Source organism: Oncorhynchus masou, chromosome 15 (assembly GCF_036934945.1).
Source record: "Oncorhynchus masou masou isolate Uvic2021 chromosome 15, UVic_Omas_1.1, whole genome shotgun sequence".
Classification (NCBI taxonomy): domain Eukaryota; kingdom Metazoa; phylum Chordata; class Actinopteri; order Salmoniformes; family Salmonidae; genus Oncorhynchus; species Oncorhynchus masou.
Genome location: NC_088226.1, coordinates 29,577,955 through 29,597,412, shown reverse-complemented (window position 1 = coordinate 29,597,412; position 19,458 = coordinate 29,577,955). Strand labels below are relative to the sequence as shown.

At 42.0% G+C, this 19,458-nt stretch overlaps 1 protein-coding gene and 1 pseudogene across 2 annotated transcripts in view; both read right to left on the bottom strand.

Annotated features, from left to right (window-relative positions):
- LOC135556127 (insulin receptor-like) overlaps positions 1-6,839 on the bottom strand; it is a 117,888-nt gene extending 111,049 nt beyond the window's left edge. The window contains exon 1 of one of the 2 annotated variants that reach the window (XM_064989059.1): positions 6,753-6,839. Coding sequence is in view for 1 of the 2 variants with exons in the window: in XM_064989058.1 (XP_064845130.1) it covers positions 1,873-1,951 (79 nt within the window). In the remaining variant the exon portion in view is untranslated. Of the gene's footprint in view, positions 1-1,872; positions 2,750-6,752 lie in introns of those variants that run through there. The other variant, XM_064989058.1, reaches the window with a different exon arrangement.
- LOC135556836 (aldehyde dehydrogenase family 16 member A1-like) lies at positions 5,665-16,322 on the bottom strand (annotated as a pseudogene).
- Positions 16,323-19,458: the final 3,136 nt, after the last annotated feature.

Genomic DNA, 19,458 nt, shown 5'->3' with positions numbered 1-19,458 from the left:
TAACAAGAAGCTATTCTTTAAACCCATGTAAAATATGTTTGGTTCTCTGAATTTTTATAATTAGCATTTCTGTATTTGGCGCCCTGCTGGATGTTGGCCAGATGGGACGCTAGCGTCCCACATAAGCTATCTAGGGTAAAGGGCAGAAAGACAGATGTTTACCTCGTCAGCTTGGTGATTCAATCCAGCAACCTTTTGGTTACTGGCCCAACGCTCTAACCACTAGGCTACCTGCCGCCCCTTGTATTTAAAATGATGGCATACCCCGGCCAAACCCGGACGCTGTGCTCCGCCCTATGGGATTCCCAATCCCAGCCGGATGTGATAGATGCTTTTACTTCATGCGGCCATCACAGGAATGCCTACTAGTTATTTCCTTAATGTTTACAAACAGCCTCATATGTTCTAGATAAAACGTTCTGGAGATGTGTCAGCTTTACATGGAAGCAAACAGAGGATAATTCTGACAGTCTTGTAGCAAGAGAAATATGCAAAGACTGTAAATTAGACATTTTCATTATGCAAAATTCAGTGCAGCACAAAATTGCCACAGTCAAGTCTGAAAAAAGCTACTCCACGTCCACTCATCTAGAAAATATTCCATATTGCTAGAAAATAAATATGTAGTGTAGATTAAATAAAATGTATGGAATAGCACCTTATCTTGTACCAGGTCTTCATAATATGCATGGCTCCGAGTCATGCAAACATGGAAGATGAGACAATCATATTGTATGCTGTGAAATGATTTTATCATGATCTGAAAATGTTTGGATCAAAACAGGGACTGTGGGGTTTATATTTCTCTCAGACGTGGATAGCTCAAATAAATCTGTGATAAAGACTAGGCCAACAACTATCAATAAGCTGCAAATGTAGCTACAAGCCACAATTTATAAACACTGATTTGCCTGGTTTTTCCATACAAAATGTCCCGCATAACAAAAGGAATACAATTTCTCATAACACAAGGAATATGATATACAGCTATAATCTTGTTTTGTTTCTCCCATTTCAATACTAAATTAGTCTGTAGTAAACATCCTCACAGTAATTGTCTGGCACATGGTGAAATGAGACGGTGTGAATGTCAACATTATTTTTGGCATTTATTTTGAGGGATGGACAAGCGTAAACAATATCATCTAGCTACGCAGCTAACCCATATAGTCGTTTAGGCATTTGGGAGCGATGTTAGCAATCGATGCTAGCTAGCAAGCTATATAAACACCGTAGTCAATACCTCCGGTAAATAATTCAATCGAACGCACAACATCCATACGGCTCGCGATAGTTAATTGGCGTCATAACAGAAAACCTAGTTCTTCAATCGCTAAAGTTAGCGAGCGCAAACCCAGAATGTAGGGTAAACCTGGTTTTCAGGGACCTTAAAGATGGCTAAATGCATTTACATGTCCTGCTACAACGAGACTGTGTGCAGCAAGTCGCCACGAAGAGGCCTGCCTATTTGTGCAAGCGAATCCTGCAACTTTCAGTTTAGATTCGCTGTAAAAGACCACCATAGTCCAGTAACAGGAGCTAATCTGGCCCTCCGGTTAACGAATCAACGCCAGGCCTCAATACTATATTTTTAAGAGGCGGTGGGTATTCTGTAATTATTTTGCAAGCAAACATTAGTAACATAACTATGGGAAACACATTTCCACCCTTAGGTAAAATTGTGTCGTGGCAAAATGGTGAAACAACCATATTGTTCAACTGACCACGGCAAATAATCCTTTATTGAAAATGAATTTAGTAAATTCACTTTAAAATGCTGTGCAGAAAGAAATGTGCAACAAATATTTCGTTAGTAGAATGATGTGGCGTGTATAGTCAGCAACATAGCATTACAACTATAGCTTTACTTACTTTCTCCATTTGTTAGGACACACTGACATCCAATGTAGATAAAAGTAACCAAAACAACCGCGTAAGTCCCAAGCCGCATTGTGACTTCGAGTGTGTTCTATTGTGTGTTTTGAAGATATCCAAAGCTCGTTTAAGAAATCCAATACAAACAAAAAGTTTTCAAAAGGAGAAGAAAAATCAAGCTAGCTAGTCCAGTTAGCCCCCTTAAAAGGGGCCAGGGGTCCAACGTGGTTGTATCTTAATTAACAGCAATATCTTCTCAGCTAACTTTGGGATTTCGTTTCTCCCTGAAAAAAATGACCACTAAATAGCGTGATCGTGTGTTCTGGCGACACATTTGCGAATACAAATAGTCATTTCCCACAATTGTATGGGATAGTTCACTTTAAATGTTTTATTTTTATTTTTAAAGTATTCCGATTTGAGAAAAAATAAATCCCACACCGCTAACGTTAGCTAAACTAGAAAGTAACTAGCCACGGCCTCATTCCACGATAAACGAGGTTCCACTGTTGAAAGGCACTCAGACCATATTTCCGTATTATAAAGCAATTCTTTAAGATTAATGCTTGATCATTTAGAAATCTGGGTGTCCTCTTCTTTCCAAAAATCCAGTTATGTAGCCGAACTTCTATAGACCCAAGAAGCTAGCTAGCGTTGGCTAGCTTGCTGTAATCCACAGGTCGCTGAGTGTTTCATGCACTCCAATATTGCACTTCTTCGCCGTATCACAGGAAAAACACCTAGTTTTAAAACGTGAGAGGAAAAATGTGAACACATCCCATGAAATTTGGATACGTGCAGGAAAAACGTGGATATATTTGAACGACCTTCCTCTGAACTGATTCAGTCGCTACAGCCGGCCCACGACAACATGAAAAACAACCCCCCCCCCCCCCCCAAAAAAAAAAATGGATCCAGCGAACATTACGTTCCGCGACTAAACAAATATCCCCCCGCTTCCAGCACATTGCTAAAAAGTGGGAGAACTCCCGTCTTCGGATTATCTGGCAAAACAGCTCATTTAAACAACGAGGCTTCAAAACCGGCAATTAAATAAAGTAAATAACCGCTGTCAGAATCAGAAATATGAGGTAAACAAACTTAATGGCATAATAAACTGCTATGTGGGAAAAACTTCGATTACCGTATACAGCACCTCTCAGGTTCCCACCTTTTTTTCTCCATGTCTATCCACCAGTAAACAACTACTACCAGTCAGCTGGGGCAGATAGGGTATATAGGAAAACACGGACTGGAGTTACGGTGCGCACAACTAGCAACGTGTGGATTGCAGTGTATAGCATTATTCAAAACCAATAGTCTAACAAAATTGTGTTAGTATGGAAGCACATTCTCGACCCCATTTTTCTTTTAAAGGGCGGCTGAATTTCCCGATTTGGCCTCGTTTAAGATTTGGTTCATTAAAATGCTAGCGGCCATGACATAGAGATAGATAGAGGATTCATAATGGATATAAATAATTTTAGCATAAACATTGCCATTGAAAGCTTCCACTATACTTCCACAACTTTAAAGTAGTCAACTGAGTGGGGATTCCAATGGATTGTTGCCTCAATGGTGGCTGTCAAAGACGCTATAATGTTACAGATTTAAAGATGAGTCCTGTCTATCTCCATGACTGAATTCAAACATGAGTTTGGTGTGGGTGTCTCGTCTGTGTGTGTGTTCCCAGGTGGGAAGAGTTAGACAAATCATTTAGCCAATTAGCTTCTGGTGTGTGGCCGAGTCAAAATAGGTTTGACTTTGGATAGCCTGTCTCAGGGGCTAGTTAGGGACCATCAATAATTACACAATGTAAATTAGAAATATTTTAATGTTGCACACCTTTCAGTTATCATTAAATGCTTTCAATATTTGAATATGAATTTCTACACTTTAAAGTTGGTTTGAGGTTTTTAAGTAATTGAAATTTGGAGCTATTGGAATTTTAACATATTGTCATGTACAATGTGTAATTTACCTATGGTTCCTGACTTGCCCTATAGGTATAACCAAAGTTAACCCAAAGTTACCTCCGGCATTACGATGAGGTCTCATGCAGCTGCACTCTGAATTTATGATTACATGTGTGCTGCCAGCTATGGGCATGTGGACAGGTTTGAAACAAACCAATACGCACAATAGGGAGGTGATTTCACACAGTCAAAGTCCTGCAATTAGAGCTATGACGCTAATATGTGTGTAATCTCTTAACAGTTGTGTTCTGTGGGTGTCACTGAGTACACTGATACCCCCTTTCACTTATCCACAATCCATAGGTAAGGCTGTACAGTGCATGGCTACCTCAATTACCTCGTACCCCTGCACATCAACTCAGTACTGGTACTCGCTGTATATTGGTAGCCATGTTAATTTTTACACTCTATATATGTAGCCATGTTATTTTTACTTTATTTTTTATTCCCTGTATTTATTACTTGTGTCACTATTTCAATGTTTTATTTTATTTGTTATTTAATCTCAAACTCTGCATTGTTGAAAATGGACCCGTAAGTAAGCATTTCACTGTTAGTCTACACCTGTTGTCTACTAAGCATGTGACAAATACAATTTTATTTTAATATGAATGTCAGTTTGCACAGTTGGCTGAATGGGGAGGTGATTTCCCACAGTCAAAGTTCCGCAATGAGCTATGATGCTAATATTTGTTTAGACTTTTATCAGTTGTGCTCTATGGGTGTCACTGAGTAGACCATTTCATTGATCCACAATCCATTTGTAAGGCTGTACAGTGCAATATTTATGTCCAATACACAGTCATTTCACTGGTAAGCTTAAGTTGGCTCATCTCACTGTGGTTTCGGAGACTGGCAATATGAGCTACGGCCCGAATATTTGTGTAATCTCTTCACAGTTGTCTTCTGTGGGTGTCACTGAGTAGACTGATACATTAAATGGGGTATCTACAATTCATAGGTCAGGCTGTACAGTGAAATATAAGTATGTCCCCCAATGCAATTCTGAAGTGTAAAACATTCACAGTGCGATTTCAACATTTGTCAAATTAACAAATTATTGTATTTGGTTCCATTTATATAAAAACATTCCAACCTTCTATACTATTATTTAGTCCAAATATGTAATGATGACTAACCATTTGACTAACCATTTGCATCACTTTCAATGAGGGCCTTTTATTTTGAAGGCCAACTGCAAATTCCACTATTGTGGCTAATCCTTATTGTGACTAGCTTCACAAAGGTTCTCTCTGTCTCCTCCTGCATGCATTGTCGGACTGGCTCAGCAGTACTCTCTGTAAAGCAAAGTTATGATGAGAACTTAGTAGCCTATTTCTTTCTTCTGCTGAGGTCAAGCTCTGTTTAACATTTTGCTTCTTACTTCATCCTTCTAGCTAGCTGGCTAACACTAGCCAGAGCCCTTTAACGTTACTGCAATACTAAAATAAGTCTATCCATAGCTAGCCAACTGACTGACTGACTGACCTATCCATAAGTGACTATTTACCAGTCATGCACTCATCCTCCAAAAGCAGTGGTCTAAGTACTTAAGTAAAATACTTTAAAGTACTACTTAAGTTGTTTTTGGTGGCATCTGTACTTTACTATTTATATTTCTGATAACTTTTACTTTCATTCCACTACATTCCTAAATAAAATGTGTACTTTTTACTCCCATACATTTTACCTGACACCCAAAGGTACTAGTTACATTTCGAATACTCAGGCAGGAGTCCAGCAATATGATTCAATTCACATACAGTGGGGCAAAAAAGTATTTAGTCAGCCACCAATTGTGCAAGTTCTCCCACTTAAAAAGATGAGGCCTGTAATTTTCATCATAGGTACAGAATCCAGAAAATCATATTGTAGGACTTTTAATGAATTTATTTGCAAATTATGGTGAAAATAAGTATTTGGTCAATAACAAAAGTTTATCTCAATACTTTGTTATATACCATTTGTTGGCAATGACAGAGGTCAAACGTTTTCTGTAAGTCTTCACAAGGTTCACACACTGTTGCTGGTATTTTGGCCCATTCCTCCATGCAGATCTCCTCTAGAGCAGTGATGTTTTGGGGCTGTTGCTGGGCAACACGAACTTTCAACTCCCTCCAAAGAGGAAGTTTACAAATAAATTCATTAAAAATCCCACAATGTGATTTCCTGGATTTTTTCTCTCATTTTGTCATTATATATATATATATAATGATATATATAGATATATATAGATATATATATAGATATATATATATAGATAGATAGATAAATAGATAGATATTTATATAAATGCTAGCAAGGAGGCCCACAAACTTGACTCAGTTACACCAGATCTGTCAGGAGGAACAGGCCAAAATTCACCAAACTTATTTTGGGAAGCTTGTGGAAGGCTACCTGAAACGTTTGACCCAGGTTAAACAATTTAAAGGCAATGCTTCCAAATACTAATTGAGTGTATGTAAACGTCTGACTCACTGGGAATGCGATGAAAGAAATAAAACCTGAAATAAATCACTCTCTCTACTATTATTCGGACATTTCACATTCTTAAAATAAAGTGGTGATCCTGACTGCCCTAAGAAAGGGACTTTTTACTAGGATTAAATGTTAGGGATTGTGAAAAACTGAGGTTAAATGTATTTGGCTAAGGTGTATGTAAACTTCCGACGTCAACTGTGTGTGAATATATATATCTATATCCACACACACTTGTTTTGGTGGGAAAATGTTTTGTCGAATGCAGCTGTATTGATCCTCTAGGAAAAATCAACCTGGTTAAGCTTTCATAGTGTTTGTTGAGTTTTGCACTCAGATTTAGAACCTAACCATATAAACAGCCAATAGTGTTATACAAAAGCTACTACTATAGGACAGAATATATAATATACAGAGTCTCACCGGAGCGCCGCCCCTTTCCTTATCACAGCGGGCTGCCCAATCACAGAGCTGAGCAATGCTCAGCTCCACCTCCATGTCCGCCTCATCCAATGAGAGGCCTGTCTGGGAGTGGAGTGACACGGCCATGTCCAGTCTCTTCAGCTCCAAGGTCTCAGCCAGAGAGAAGAGGGACTGAGTTCGGGCCACAGGGCTCTTCTTCATCCAACTGTCAGGAGAGAAAATATACACCTTTCCATGACTGACCAGGTGAAAGCTATGGTCCCTTATTGATGTCACTTGATAAATCTACTTCAATCAGTGTAGATGAAAGGGATGATACAGGTGAAAGAAGGATTTTTAAGCCTTGAGACCGACCAATTATGATTTTTCAATGCCTACATCGATTATTGGACGAACAAAATAAGCTGATACGGATTCAATCGTCCAATTTAAAAAACGAATATATATGTATACATACATACAAATATACACATACATACATACATACACATGCATATATATACACATACATACATACATATATATATACACACACATATATATACACACATACATACATACAGTGGGGCAAAAAAGTATTTAGTCAGCCACCAATTGTGCAAGTTCTCCCACTTACAAAGATGAGAGAAGCCTGTAATTTTCATCATAGTTACACTTAAACTATGACCAACAAAATGAGAAATAAAATCCAGAAAATCACATTGTAGGATTTTTTATGAATTTATTTGCAAATTGCAAATTGCTGTTCATGGTTAGGTACATTGGTGCAACCGTTGTATTTTTTTCACAAATGCGCTGTTGTTAAATCATCACCCGTGTGGCGAAGTTGAAGTAGGCTGTTATTCGATGATAAATGAAGGCACCGCATTGATTATATGCAACGCAGGACAAGCTAGTTAAAATAGTAATATTGTCAACCATGTGTAGCTAACTCGTGATTATGTGAAGATTGATTGTTTTTTATAAGATAAGTTTCATGCTAGCTAGCAACTTACCTTGGCTCCATGCAGCCACAAGGTCCTTTTGACACTGCACTTGCATAACAGGTGGTCAGCCTGCCACGCAGTCTCCTCGTGGATTGCAATGTAATCGGCCATAATCGCCGTCCAAAAATTACGGATTACTGATTGTTATGAAAACTTGAAATCGGCCCTAATTAAATCGGCCATGCCGATCAATCGGTTGCCCTCTACTTGAGACAACTGAGACATGGATTGTATGTGTGTGCCATTGAAGGTGAATGGGCAAGACAAAAAAAATTTAAGTGCCTTTGAACAGGGTATGGTAGTAGGTGCCAGGCGCACCGGTTTCTGTCAAGAACTGCAAAGCTACTGGGTTTTTTCACGCTCAACAGTTTCCGTGTCTATCAATAATGGTTCACCACCCAAAGGATATCCAGCCAACTCGACACAACTGTGGGAAACATTGGAGTCAACATGGGCCAGCATCCCTGTGGAACTCTTTCGACACCTTGTCCATGCCCCGATGAATTGAGGCTGTTGAGGGCAATAGGGGATGCAACTCAATAGTAGGAAGGTGATCCTAATGTTTGGTATACTCAGTGAAAATCACACACAGAGTACCAGACTCGCATGCATTTTCTTTTCAAACTCCTTTCATGCCAGTCATTTCAAAGGAAGAGATTAGAGAAGGAAGGCATTTATATGTGATAGTCCATACTGTACAGAGCCCAGAGTAAGATTAATGCTCCACTAAATGTACTCCGTAACCACCTTCACCACACCTCAGAGGGCTCTGCAAAGAGATTGTGGTGCTTGCTAGTATTAAAGGGAAAGAGGGACACCTAGTGAGTTGCACAACTAAATGCATTCACCCGAAATGTATCTTCCGCTTTTAACCCAACCCCTCTGAATCAGAGGTGCGGGGGAGACCAAGAGACAAAACTAGATGTCCATTAAACACGGCTCACTTCCATACTCTACTGGAATACAATTAAGTGCTGTTTGTTGGTGTGTGTCTATACAGGGGTCAAACAGACCTCCATACTGCCCCAGTACCATATGACCTTGACGACACTGTCGGTGACGTTTGTTTGATACAAATCCAGCCTAGAGCCGAGCTTACCCAGGTTGGACTTTAATGGCCGCCTCCACGGCGTTGCGAACGTCTTTCCTCCCACCGTCAGGACAGTACGCTAGAACAGTTCCCCCTGGTGCCAGGACACACACACTGCTGCCAGACTCAGACTTACACACTGCTTGCCCCCCACATTCTGCAGGTAGGAACGAGGGGTACTGAAGGAGAGATAGAATCAGGAGGGGGGGGTGGGACAATGAACCTTACAAGTGACTGAATAAGTGCAAAAGCATATTTAAAAGAAGTGAAGACACACACACACACACACACACACACACACACACCTGGATAAATTAGATCCCTCTGGAATGATGGCCGGTGATGCCGCCGCTCCATACTTGGAGTAATCAACAGAGGCTGGAGAGGAGCGGGGTAGAGGAGGAGAGGAGAGAGGTCGGAGAAACTGGAACAGACCCTAGAAAAAAGGAGGAAATTGTAATTTAGAAGACAATTAGATATAAAGGAACCCTGTCTACAAACAACCTATAGCCCGACACCCTAGAAGGCATGTGTGAAGATCTGAAAAGACAAAATTCCCTCTGGACAGGGACAGGGATAAAAAAAATGGCTATTGTCCATACCTCCTTCCCTCCATTGATGCAGTTGCCACTCTCCTTGTGGCCAGAGAGGCAGGGAAGGGTCCATAACAGAGTGGGAGTTGACCCACACTGAATAATAATAATATATATCCCATTTAGCAGACGCTTTTGTCCAAAGCGACTTACAAGTCGGCTGGGGCCACTACTTTTTACATATGGGTGGCCCCAGGGGGAATCGAACCCACGACGCTTGGTGTTGCAAGTGCCATGCTCTACCGACTGAGCCACACAGGACCCCTGAACCCACAGACAGGCTGGGGAGAGAGGTCGAGGAAGGTTTAATAAGGTGTGTTATATCTCATAGTCCATTATTCATCAGGTGGGTTCTGGGTGATAGGAATTATCAATCTAATGCAGAGAGGATACACCACACAAAATGTTTTCAGCCGTGGTGACTTGAGATTAATATTGGGAGATCAAGATAGTGTGTGTAAGTAAGTATGTGTGCATTTGTGTGCGTGTGTCCCTTGTACATCTTGGCAGCCTCCAGGGCCAGAGTTAGGTCTTCAGTCCGGAGAGAGGCAACCTGGCCGTGAGGGCTGTGGTTCCCTGACAAGACAGATAGACAGATGGATAGATGGAGGAGGATAGATGTGAGTGTTTCATTAGTGTGAGGGTGGTTTGGTCATATAAATAGTATGGTGTGGTCCTCCTTACCCAGAGTGACGCCCTCCCCGTGGCTCCTGAAGGAGAGGAGGGGTAGCAGAGGGCCGGGGGATGGGGTCACCACACAGGTGCAGGAGGGGGCTACTCCACACAGCACCGTGGGGGGATAGGCAGTACTGGAGGAGGGCGGGGGACACGGCTGGATCAGCTAATACAAGCATTTATTGAAAAAAAAGGTACTTTTTATTAATTGTGCTCAACACCACATCTAACAAAATGGTGGTACAAAACAAAGAAGATGCAAATTACAAAAATAAAGAGGAAATAATCCATATAGTGAAGAGATGGAATTCCGAGAAGCAGTATTTGGAACTTGCATTGGATTTACTGCCTTCAGGTCTTTTTGAAATGTCATGATTATTTTGCCTATGCGGTATTGAGTGACTGATGCCCCCCACCTGTGCTAAGGGCTATACGCTATGAAAGTGACACGCCATTTACCAGGAAGTAGCCTTGTAGTTTACTAAATGCTGTAGGCTTTTTGAATGGTCTTCAAGTCAAATATTTCATAAAAGGCATCTGGAGAAGTTCCTCCACAAAACACTAATATAATTGTATATGTTAAAATGACCGCGTTTTCACACGTTATGATGGAATCGTCAAGCCCATAAAGTAAAGAGGAAGGGGCGGTTACTTCACAGATTATAGTTTGCACACTGAGTGTACAAATCATTAGGAACACTTGCGCTTTCCATGACAGACTGACCAGGCGAATCCAGGTGAAAGCTATGATCCCTTATTGATGTCACCTGTTAATTCCTCTTCCTCTGATTGAAGTGGATTTAAGAGGAAGAGACAGGTTAAAGAAGCATTTTTCAGCTTTGAGACAATTGAAACATGGATTGTTCATGTGTGCTATTGTGTATGTGTGCCAGTGTGTCAAGAACTGCAACACTGCTGGGTTTTTCAACACTCAACATTCTTCTGTGTATCAATAATGGTCCAACACCCAAAGGACATCCAGCCAACTTGACACAACTGTGGGAAGCATTGGAGTCAACATGGGCCCGAATCCTTGTGGAACACTTGACACCTTGTAGAGTCCGACACCCAACAACTTGAGGCTGTTCTAAAGGCAAAAGGGGGTGCAACTCAAAATTAGAAAGGTGTTCCTAATGTTTTGTACACTCAGTGTATGTGGTAGCCTAGCGTTGGGCCAGTAACCGAAAGGGCCCTCGTTTGAATCTCCAAGCCGACAAGGTGAAACACCTGTCGATGTCCCCTTGAGCAAGGCACTTAACCCCAATTGCTCATGTAAGTCGCTCTGGATAAATAACTTCTAAATGACTAAAATGTTAAATGTAAATGTAGTGACTGACCGTGGCCCCCTGCTGTTGGGCCTCCTGAACTGCAGCGTCCACCAGCCTTCGGTCCCCCTCGGCCAGGAGAGGAACACTCTTCATCCCAGCCATCCGAACCTTCAGACGGGCACCAACACTGTCCCACACTGACTCCTGGGCACACAGCATCCACTGGCACTGAGGAGGAAGGGTGAGAAAGAGAGAGAGGGAGCGAAATGAAGATGGAGAGGAGGGAGAAGGCAGGTTATTTCATTAGTCTACTGTTCAGATAAGTCATATATATAGGCCTACTGAGTCAGTGAGAGAAGGCTTTAAAATGTGTATATTTTTGTGTTAGTTTATAGAGCGAGGGTGAGGTAGAGATCGGTCATACTGTACAATACTGACCACCTTTGGCCATCTTATTCTTTCACTGGAATCTTTTGACTCACTGATTTGGCTTCAAAAAGCAACTGAGAAAAGAAAGACATCTGTTTCACCTCTCTGGTCTTCTTAAAGGTGGTCTCTATCACTCCATCCACGGCGCTGTCGAAATCGGCAGACTCAAAGATGATGAAGGGACAGGTGGCTCCGAGGGAGAGGAAGAGAGAGACGGGAACACCCATGCCTGCTGTGGCCCTGCACAGAATCTCTCCATCCTGAAAAAGAAGGAAAGAAGAGATTGGAGGAAAGGTTTTAGTTAGTGTGAGAGAGAGAAAACGAGGAAGTTCACAATCCAAAGCACACACGATTGTCGTGGGACAACTGTCAATTCACTGCTGCGCCAACAGAAAATGTTCACTTCACACAGCTAATTACAGTCCCATTACATTTACATAGAATCCTGGTCATTTAGCAGACACTCTTATCCAGAGCGACTTACAGTCAGTCAGTGTTTTCAACGAGGGTAGAAAAAACAACCGCATACCACAGTCATAGCAAGTAAAAACATTCCTCAATAAAGAAGCTATCAGAAAAAAATTGTGCTAGTAAGAAGAGACAAGTGTTAGTGCAAGAAGATGCACGTGAAAAATACATCAAAAAGGAAGCATAACCCCTATTGACAAAAAAATTGGTCTGAGTGTGTGCCCACCTTTTTGTTGCCACTGTAAGTGACATAGCTGAAGTGGGGGTTTTGAGCCACTTTAGAACCCAGTGACAATAAGAGAACAGGGGGCGCTGTCCCCACGCCAGGGATCGCAACCACTGTGTTGCCTGGGAAACAGAAACGCTAGGGTCATAAAAGGTAGAGTAAATCTTTACCTTCCGGAAGGGTATCTTTGTCAGGGTAGAATGTGACCGGGTCCGTTTTGAAACTGTTTGTTTTCATGACTTTTTAGGAAATTAACCTTTGGTCATGTTGATTAGATAGCCTGGATTTTTAACTGTGTGTGGGATTTATTTATTTATTTACACATACACAACTCAGCAAAAAAAGAAACGTCCCTTTTTCAGGAACTTGTCTTTCAAAGATATTTCGTAAAAATCCAAATAACTTCACAGATGTTCATTGTAAAGGGATTAAACACTGTTTCCCATGCTTATTCAATGAACCACAAACAATTAATGAACATTCACCTGTGGAACGGTCGTTAAGACACTAACAGATTACAGAAGGTAGGCAATTAAGGTCACAGTTCTGAAAATTTAGGACACTAAAGAGGCCTTTCTACTGACTCTGAAAAACACCAAGGGAAAGATGACCAGGGTCCCTGCTCATCTGTGTGAACATGCCTTAGGCATGCTGCAAGGAGGCATGAGGACTGCAGATGTGGCCAGGGAAATAAATTGCAATGTCCGTACTGTGAGACGTACAAGGAGACAGGACGGACAGCTGGTCGTCCTCGCAGTGGCAGACCATGTGTAACAACACCTGAAAAGGATAGGTACACCCGAACATCACACCTACGGGACAGGTACAGGATGACAACAACAACTGCCCGAGTTACACCAGGAACGCATAATCCCTCCATCAGTGCTCAGACTGTCTGCAATAGGCTGAGAGAGGCTGGACCGAGGGCTTGTAGCCTGTTATAAGACAGGTCCTCACCAGACATCACCGGCAACAACGTCGCTTATGGGCACAAACCCACTGTCGCTGGACCAGACAGGACTGGCAAAAAGTGCTCTTCACTGACGAGTCATGGTTTTGTCTCACCAGGGGCGATGGTCGGATTCGCATTTATCGTCGAAGGAATGAGCGTTATACCGAGGCCTGTACTATGGAGCGGGATCGATTTGGAGGTGGAGGGTCTGTCATGGTCTGGGGCAGTGTGTCACAGCATCATCAGACTGAGCTTGTTGTCATTACAGGCAATCTTAACGCTGTGCGTTACAGGGAAGACATCCTCCTCCCTCATGTGGTACCCTTCCTGTAGGCTCATCCTGACATGACCCTCCAGCATGACAATGCCACCAGCCATACTGCTCGTTCTGTGCGTGATTTCCTACAAGACTGGAATGTCAGTGTTCTGCCATGGCCAGCGAAGAGCCCGGATCCTGCTGGATCGGAGGATGAGGACTAGGGCCATTCCCCCCAGAAAATACTTGTCTCAGTTGTTGAATCTTGTTATGTTCATAGAAATATTTACACATAAGTTTGCTGAAAATAAACACAGTTGACAGCGAGAGGACATTTCTTTTTTTTGCTGATTGCCTTTTGGTAGGCCGTCTTTGAAAATAAGAATTTGTTTAACTAGGCAAGTCAGTTATGAACAAATTCTTATTTACAATGACGGCCTACCAAAAGCCAAAAGGCCTCCTGCAGGGACAGGGCCTGGGATAAAATAAAAAAAATGTTAAAAAATACAATATAAATATAGGACAAAACACACATCACAACAAGAGAGACAACACTACATAAAGAGAGACCTAAGACAACAACATAGCAAGGCAGCAACACAACACAGAAGCAGCATAAAGCATGGTACAGACATCATTGGGCACAGATAACAGCACAAAGCATGGTACAAACATTATTGGGCACAGATAACAGCACAAAGGGCAAGACGGTACAGACAACAATACATCACACAAAGCAGCCTCAACTGTCAGTAAGAGTGTCCACGTGAGTCTTTGAATGAAGAGATTGAGATAAAACTGCCCAGTTTGAGTGTTTGCTGCAGCTCGTTCCAGTCGCTAACTGCAGCAAACTAAAAAGAAGAGAAACCCAGGGATGTGTGTGCTTTGAGGACCTTCAACAGAATGTGACTGGCAGAACGGGTGTTGTATGTGGAGGATGAGGGCTGTAGTAGATATCTCAGATAGGGGGGTGAGGCCTAAGAGGGTTTTATGAATAAGCATCAACCAGTGGGTCTTGCAACAGGTATACAGAGATGACCAGTTTACAGAGGAGTATAGCGTGCAGTGATCTGTACTATAAGGAGCAAAGGTGGCAAATCTGATGTTTGCACCATGTTTTGTGCTACTACCATGTTGTGTTGGTACCATGCAGTGTTGTCATGTGTTGCTGCCTTGCTGTGTAGTTGTCTTATAGGTCTCTCTTTATGTTGTGTCGTCTCTTGTCGTGATGTGTGTTTTGACCTATATTTAATTTTTAATCCCAGCCCCCGTCCCTGCAGGAGGCCTTTTTCCACACCGTCATTGTAAATAAGAATTGGTTCTTAACTGAATTGCCTAGTTAAATAAAGGTTCAATTAAAAAATAAATGTTATAAAATAAATGCAAGCGCTTGGTGAGTTCAACATGTCATCTCCCCTGACTGCAGTCTCTCTTCTGGCCAGGCTGATGTCCTGGACAACTTTGGACTCCAACAGCATGTGGACTCTTCCACCCACAACAAAGGCCATTACACTGGACCTGGTCTGCATCACAGGCGTGGATGGAATTATGCAAGGCCTGTCCGACCACAAACTCATCACCTTCGCCCTACCTATTCCTCTGCCCACTCAGCACAAGAAACACTCTATTCAGTTTAGGAGTCTTAAAACTATAAAACACAGGCCATCTTACTGAATCCATCTCCAACCTGCCAGTTACTGGCTCTGTGGTTACTGGCTCTGTGGCTCAATACCACACTGCCTTGGCTTCCATACTCGATGAAGTTGCTCCTTTGAAAACGTGCCTAGTGTCTTTCCCCAAATCTTCTCCCTGGTACACTTACGCTCTCTCAAAGCAACTGGCCGTCGTCTAGAACTGTACATGTGCAGATGTTTGAGCAACATCAGAAAGGCAAAAAAAAAGAAAGGCCTTAAAGCTCAGACATCAAACTACTCCCAACTGATCAGCAACGGCAGTGGAAACTCTTGGGTGCCGTCTTCTACTGTGAGCAAGCTCCTCCAGCCTTAGCCTCCCCAGAACAATGCAATCTATACCTGTGCCTCTTCCAAAGCAAAATTGAAAACTGTCCTCTCCAGCCTCTGTAGTTGATCTAGCCAGTCCTCTGCTCCCTGAGTCAAGGTTCTCCACCTTCACTGCAGCTGACGTAACCAAGCTGGTTTGAACAATGAGGACCACCACTTGCTCACTTGACTCACCTCCCTTGTAAAGACCTGCTTACCTGCACTGGAGCCTTTCTTCACGGAAATCATCAACAAGTCCCTCACCACTGGCTGTGTCCCCCTTCAGCTCAAACTTGCTGCAGTCTTAACAGTACTTAAAAAGCCTGGATCTGACCCTGACAACCTCCAGAACTACAGGCCTATCTCCAACCTGCCATTTCTGAGTAAGCTTCTTGAACATGCTGTGTCTAGCCAACTTCAACGCCATCTGGCCACTCATAACCTTCTCGAGCCCTTCCAGTAGAGTATCAGAGCTACACAGCACAGAGACTGCACCTTGGTAAGAGTCGCCAATGACCTCGTGAATGCTGACTCTGGGGCTGCCATTATCCTCATAGTGCTGGACCTCAGTGCAGCTTTCAAGTCACTGTCAGGGCTGGAGAGTCTCTGGCCTCGTTTAAGGCACATGCTAAAGACCAAGCTGTTCAGAAAGGCTTTCAAGGACCTATGTTAATTCCGTTCTCCTGACGACACCTGTACATAGCTTTGATTGTTGTCTGCTTACAATGTTCTGTGTTTTGGATAGTTGTTATCATAATTTACAGTGCCTTGCGAAAGTATTCGGCCCCCTTGAACTTTGCGACCTTTTGCCACATTTCAGGCTTCAAACATAAAGATATAAAACTGTATTTTTTTGTGAAGAATCAACAACAAGTGGGACCCAATCATTAAGTGGAACGACATTTATTGGATATTTCAAAAAAATTTAACAAATCAAAAACTGAAAAATTGGGTGTATGTGTAAAAAGTATTTAGTCAGCCACCAATTGTGCAGGTTCTCCCACATAAGAAGATGAGAAAGGCCTGTAACTTTCATTATAGGTACACTTCAACTATGACAGACAAAAAATGAGAAAAAAAATCCAGAAAAATCACATTGTAGGATGTTTTATGAATTTATTTGCAAATTATGGTGGAAAATAAGTATTTGGTCAATAACAAAAGTTTATCTCAATACTTTGTTATATACCCTTTGTTGGCAATGACAGAGGTCAAACGTTTTCTGTAAGTCTTCACAAGGTTCACACACACTGTTGCTGGTATTTTGGCCCATTCCTCCATGCAGATCTCCTCTAGAGCAGAGATGTTTTGGGGCTGTTGTTGGGCAACACGGACTTTCAACTCCCTCCAAAGATTTTCTATGGGGTTGAGACTGGCTAGGCCACTCCAGGACCTTGAAATGCTTCTTACGAAGCCACTCCTTCGTTGCCCGGGCGGTGTGTATGGGATCATTGTCATGCTGAAAGACCCAGCCACGTTTCATCTCCAATGCCCTTGCTGATGGAAGGAGGTTTTCACTCAAAATCTCACGATACATGGCCCCATTCATTCTTTCCTTTACACGGATCAGTCAGTCCTGGTCCCTTTGTAGAAAAACAGCCCCAAAGCATAATGTTTCCACCCCCATGCTTCACAGTAGGTATGGTGTTCTTTGGATGCAACTCAGCATTCTTTGTCCTCCAAACACAACGAGTTGAGTTTTTACCAAAAAGTTATATTTTGGTTTCATCTGACCATATGACATACTCCCAATCTTCTTCTGGATCATCCAAATGCTCTCTAGCAAACTTCAGATGGGCCTGGACATGTACTGGCTTAAGTAGGGGACATGTCTGGCACTGCAGGTTTTGATTCCCTGGCGGCGTAGTGTGTTACTGATGGTAGGCTTTGTTACATTGGTCCCAGCTCTCTGCAGGTCATTCACTAGGTCCCCCCGTGTGGTTCTGGGATTTTTGCTCACCGTTCTTGTGGTCATTTTGACTCCACGGGGTGAGATCTTGCGTGGAGCCCCAGATCGAGGGAGATTATCAGTGGTCTTGTATGTCTTCCATTTCCTAATAATTGCTCCGACAGTTGATTTCTTCAAACCAAGCTGCTTACCTATTGCAGATTCAGTCTTCCCAGCCTGGTGCAGGTCTACAAATTTGTTTCTGGTGTCCTTTGACAGCTCTTTGGTCTTGGCCATAGTGGAGTTTGGAGTGTGACTGTTTGAGGTTGTGGACAGGTGTCTTTTATACTGATAACAAGTTCAAACAGGTGCCATTATTTTTTTCTCATTTTGTCTGTCATAGTTTAAGTGTACCTATGATGAAAATTACAGGCCTCTCTCACCTTTTAAGTGGGAGAACTTGCACAATTGGTGACTGACTAAATACTTTTTTGCCCCACTGTATATATTGCTTCTAAAATGAAATTAAATCACAAGTAATATTTTATATTATTAATTTCAAACAAGGGCATTAGCATGAGAAGAACTTACCAGTCCAAAACAGTGACATTGTTCCTCTTCTGCAGGCACATTACAGATTATACACAGTGGCTACAATGGTGTCCTCTCCGTTCAGAAAATATTCTTCCACTTGGGAATCGCTAAATGAATAGTCCTACAACAATCTCTCTCACTTTCCCAATGAATTTATTCTAAAATTGTGTGTATATCTGTATATCTAGACTTAGATTTAGCTTTCCCTGACTTAGTCGCCATACTGATTGATATATAAACAGCTGAATCTGCGCGTTAACCAAAACAACGCTGTGCGTAAAATGTGTAGCTCCTTCCGGAATAAAACTTCAATAGCGAATGACTCTCTTTACAGAGTTTACGACATGGGTTGGTCTTCCAACACACAACTATTGCATACTGCCGTTTACCTCAGCTCATTGGCTATCTACCCAGCTTGATTTCAAGACGATCAGTGGTCATTGGGTTAAAATACAATCAATCAACAAAACAGTGGTCATATCATTGGTGCACAGTGATGTCATTACTTGTTGTCTTCAAATCGGTTTCTTTCAGTCAATACGTCCCGCGAAATGGCCCATCAGGTTTGGTTCTGTTACAAACAAACAAGTTGATTGCAATGAAACCAAACATGACTGGAAAAGTCACGTTCTCTGTGGGTTATTTACCTGGAATGTGTCGTCGAAAATGGAATGAGACGGAATTTACGACACAATCAGTTCACAAAATGTTTCGTGTTAGGCTATAAAAACGGATTTTATCAAACAAAAGATCATTCATTGTGTAACAATGAGCATTGGGATTGCTAACAGACGAAGATCGTCAAAGGTAAACAATTTATTTTAATGCAGTATGTGATTTTGTTATGCCTGTGCTGGTTGAAATTGTTGTTTTTATAGGTCTCTATACTCAGATAATCGCATCGTATTCTTTCGCAGTAAATCCTTTTTTAAATCTGACAACGCAGTTGGATTAGCAAGATCCTAGGCTTTCGATACATGAGACACTTGTATTTTCATGACTGTCTAATATGACTATTTATGTTGCGATCACCGTATGTTGTGGAATTTCAGCCCGCTAGCGGGTTCCGTGCTCAGAGAGATTAACTCTTGATACTCCCCATCCCGGATCCGGGATCGTGAATAAAGCCTCGGGCTCATTAGCATAACGCAACGTTAACGATTTCTGAAAATCGCAAATAAAATGAAAATAATGCGCCTGCTCTCAAGCTTAGCCTTTTCTTAACAACACTGTCATCTCAGATTTTCAAAATATGCTTTTGAACCATAGCAAATCACTAAT